This window comes from Siphateles boraxobius, unplaced genomic scaffold (genome assembly GCF_051911475.1).
Source record: "Siphateles boraxobius isolate OS27281-9 unplaced genomic scaffold, OSU_SipBor_1 120, whole genome shotgun sequence".
Taxonomy (NCBI): Eukaryota; Metazoa; Chordata; class Actinopteri; order Cypriniformes; family Leuciscidae; genus Siphateles; species Siphateles boraxobius.
Window position 1 is genome coordinate 2,377,501 of NW_027508723.1, and position 4,749 is coordinate 2,382,249.

The 4,749-nt window shown below is 35.3% G+C and overlaps 1 protein-coding gene across 1 annotated transcript in view; it reads left to right on the forward strand.

Moving 5' to 3' along the window:
• srrm3 (serine/arginine repetitive matrix 3) overlaps positions 1-4,451 on the forward strand; it is a 115,661-nt gene extending 111,210 nt beyond the window's left edge. Inside the window, exon 14 of the mRNA XM_077222596.1 lies at positions 4,046-4,451. Coding sequence (XP_077078711.1) covers positions 4,046-4,235 — 190 coding nt within the window. The 3' untranslated portion in view covers positions 4,236-4,451. The remainder of the gene's footprint in view (positions 1-4,045) is intronic.
• The last annotated feature ends 298 nt before the right edge of the window (positions 4,452-4,749 follow it).

The following is a 4,749-nucleotide window of genomic DNA, read 5'->3' on the forward strand; positions in this document are numbered from 1 at the left end:
GAAACTACACTGGGGGGGAAAGGGTCACCCTAAAAATGATAACATCTAAATGAACTGTTTTCATTTAAGTGAAAAATATTATTTAATATTGCAGAATCAATATCCAAATCCCTTGGGCAAGGCGTCTGAAAGATTGAAACCCCGTATGTTTGATTGATGAGAGTGAGATTGACCGGATAAAAGCAGATCTTGGACCAGCAAGAAACAGCCATTTAAAACAACACACACTCAATTTCTGTTCTGGATCAAAGTCATAACTGATATTTATGGAAGCTTGTTTCCGCCACAGAATAAAACATTTCAGAAGATAATTTGCGACTTTTTATCTCACAATTTATTGCAATTCTGACTTTTTTTCTCGCAATTCTGACATTATATCACGCAATTTTGATTTTTTAACACACAATTGCGACTATATCACGCAATTCTGACTTTATAACACAACTTCGACTTTATATCACGCAATTCTGACTTTATAACACACAACTGCGACTTTATATCACGCAATTCCGACTTTATAACACACAACTGCGACTTTATATCACGCAATTCTGACTTTATAACGCACAACTGTGACTTTATATCACGCAATTCCGACTTTATAACACACAACTGTGACTTTATATCACGCAATTCTTACTTTATAACACACAACTGCGACTTTATATCGTACAATTCTGACTTTATAACACACAACTGTGACTTTATATCGTGCAATTCTGACTTTATAACACACAACTGCGACCTTATATCGTACAATTCTGACTTTATAACACACAACTGTGACTTTATATCGTGCAATTCTGACTTTATAACACACAACTGTGACTTTATATCTCGCAATTCTGACTTTATAACACACAACTGCGACTTTATATCGTGCAATTCTGACTTTATATCGCGCAACTCTGACATTATAATACGCAATTGCGACTTTATATCACTCATTTCTGACTTTATAACACACAACTGCGATTTTATATCGTGCAATTCTGACTTTATAACACACAACTGCAACTTTATATCTCGCAATTCTGACTTTATAACACACAACTGCGACTTTATATCGTGCAATTCTGACTTTATAACAGACAACTGTGACTTTATATCGTGCAATTCTGACTTTATAACACAACTGTGACTTTATATCGTGCAATTCTGACTTTATAACACAACTGCGACTTTATATCACGCAATTCTGACTTTATAACACAACTGCAACTTTATATCGTGCAATTCTGACTTTATAACACACAACTGCGATTTTATAACACACAACTGCGACTTTATATCACGCAATTCTGACTTTATAACACACAACTGTGACTTTATATCACTCAATTCTGACTTTATAACACACAACTGCGACTTTATATCTCGCAATTCTGACTTTATAACACACAACTGCGACCTTATATCGTACAATTCTGACTTTATAACACACAACTGTGACTTTATATCGTGCAATTCTGACTTTATAACACACAACTGCGACTTTATATCGTGCAATTCTGACTTTATATCGCACAACTCTGACGTTATAATACGCGATTGCGACTTTATAACACACAACTGCGACCTTATATCGTACAATTCTGACTTTATAACACACAACTGTGACTTCATATCGTGCAATTCTGACTTTATATCGCGCAACTCTGACGTTATTATACGCAATTGCGACTTTATATCACTCATTTCTGACTTTATAACACACAACTGCGACTTTATATCGTGCAATTCTGACTTTATAACACACAACTGCGATTTTATATCGTGCAATTCTGACTTTATAACACACAACTGTGACTTCATATCGTGCAATTCTGACTTTATAACACAACTGCGACTTTATATCACACAATTCTGACTTTATAACACACAACTGCGATTTTATATCGTGCAATTCTGACTTTATAACACACAACTGCGATTTTATATCGTGCAATTCTGACTTTATAACACACAACTGTGACTTCATATCGTGCAATTCTGACTTTATAACACAACTGCGACTTTATATCACACAATTCTGACTTTATAACACACAACTGCGACTTTATATCGTGCAATTCTGACTTTATAAAACACAACTGTGACTTTATATCTCGCAATTCTGACTTTATAACACACAACTGTGACTTTATATCTCGCAATTCTGACTTTATAACACACAACTGCGACTTTATATCGTGCAATTCTGACTTTATAACACACAACTGTGACTTTATATCGTGCAATTCTGACTTTATAACACACAACTGTGACTTTATATCTCGCAATTCTGACTTTATAACACACAACTGCGACTTTATATCGTGCAATTCTGACTTTATAACACACAACTGTGACTTTATATCGTGCAATTCTGACTTTATATCGCGCAACTCTGACGTTATTATACGCAATTGCGACTTTATATCACTCATTTCTGACTTTATAACACACAACTGCGACTTTATATCGTGCAATTCTGACTTTATAACAGACAACTGCGATTTTATATCGTGCAATTCTGACTTTATAACAGACAACTGCGATTTTATATCGTGCAATTCTGACTTTATAACACACAACTGCGATTTTATATCGTGCAATTCTGACTTTATAACACACAACTGCGATTTTATATCGTGCAATTCTGACTTTATAACACACAACTGTGACTTTATATCGTGCAATTCTGACTTTATAACAGACAACTGTGACTTTATATCGTGCAATTCTGACTTTATAACACAACTGTGACTTTATATCGTGCAATTCTGACTTTATAACACACAACTGCGACTTTATATCGTGCAATTCTGACTTTATAACAGACAACTGCGACTTTATATCGTGCAATTCTGACTTTATATCGCGCAACTCTGACGTTATAATACGCAATTGCGACTTTATAACACTCATTTCTGACTTTATAACACACAAATGCGACTTTATATCGTGCAATTCTGACTTTATTACACACAGCTGTGACTTTATATCACGCAATTCTGACTTTATAACACACAACTGTGACTTTATATCGTGCAATTCTGACTTTATAACACAACTGTGACTTTATATCGTGCAATTCTGACTTTATAACACACAACTGCGACTTTATATCGTGCAATTCTGACTTTATATCGCGCAACTCTGACGTTATAATACGCAATTGCGACTTTATAACACTCATTTCTGACTTTATAACACACAAATGCGACTTTATATCGTGCAATTCTGACTTTATTACACACAGCTGTGACTTTATATCACGCAATTCTGACTTTATAACACACAACTGTGACTTTATATCGTGCAATTCTGACTTTATAACACACAACTGTGACTTTTTATCATGCAATTTTGACTTTATAACACACAACTGCGACTTTATATCGTGCAATTCTGACTTTATAACACACAACTGTGACTTTATATCACTCAATTCTGACTTTATAACACACAACTGTGACTTTATATCGTGCAATTCTGATTTTATATCGCGCAACTCTGACGTTATAATACGCAATTGCGACTTTATATCACTCATTTCTGACTTTATAACACACAACTGCGACTTTATATCGTGCAATTCTGACTTTATATCGCGCAACTCTGACGTTATATCACTCATTTCTGACTTTATAACACACAACTGCGACTTTATATCGTGCAATTCTGACTTTATATCGCGCAACTCTGACGTTATATCACTCATTTCTGACTTTATAACACACAACTGCGACTTTATATCACTCATTTCTGACTTTATAACACACAATTGTGACTTTATATCATGCATTTCTGACTTTATAACACGCAATTGGGATTTTATATTTATGAATTGCGTGATATAAAGTCGCAATTGTGTGTTATAAAGTCAGAGTGACCTTTTTTTATTTTTCATTCTGTGGCAGAAACAAGCTTCCTTAGATATTACATTGATGGCACACAGCGCATATTTGATTGTTGAGTGGTCAAAGTGGAGTTCAAGTGCTGATGAATCTTTTACTTGTATGTGTCTGCAGTATATAATCTCTCTGTCTGTTTTCTGCAGCGCACGAAAGCGTCCGATCCCGTACTACCGGCCGAGCCCGTCCTCTTCCAGCTCCGCCAGCAGCTTCAGCAGCTCCAGTCGCAGTCGCAGTCGCAGCTACAGCAGTTTCAGCAGTCGCAGTCGCTCCAGGAGCCAGAGCCCCTCACACAGTTACTACAGCCAAAGCAGCTACGAGAGTCCCGGATTCTGAGACCAAGAACATCTCAAGCGTGCAGGACACCTTTCTACCGCAAAAACACTGATCAAATGCAGAGGTATCAGGGTTTCCGGCTGGTTTCGTGACAGGACGCTCTGTAAAGTGTCAGGGTGGAGTAACACTGAAAAGATTCAAAACTGAACAAAAATAATTGGTTAAAGGTGAGGAAAAAGGTCAAAATTTCTTGTTTTCCAGTACAAATATCTAAACATTCTTAAATAAAGATACATTTATTTGATCAAATTCAAAAAACATAATAATTCCCGGAAAAGTATCAAAAGTGAGTTTTTGCTTAAAACAAGAAACAATATTTTTCTTACATTTTTTCTTGTTTTAAGCATAAACTCACTTTTGATACTTTTTCAGGATACACTTAAGTAAAACTGCAGAAGTACCGAGCAGGAAAATAATTCTTATTTCTTTTCTTTCTTTTTTTGGTGTATCTGATGCAAATTCTCTCAATTCATTTTTTGTAGTTTTGAACGGCAAGAAAATATTTGTATCTGTT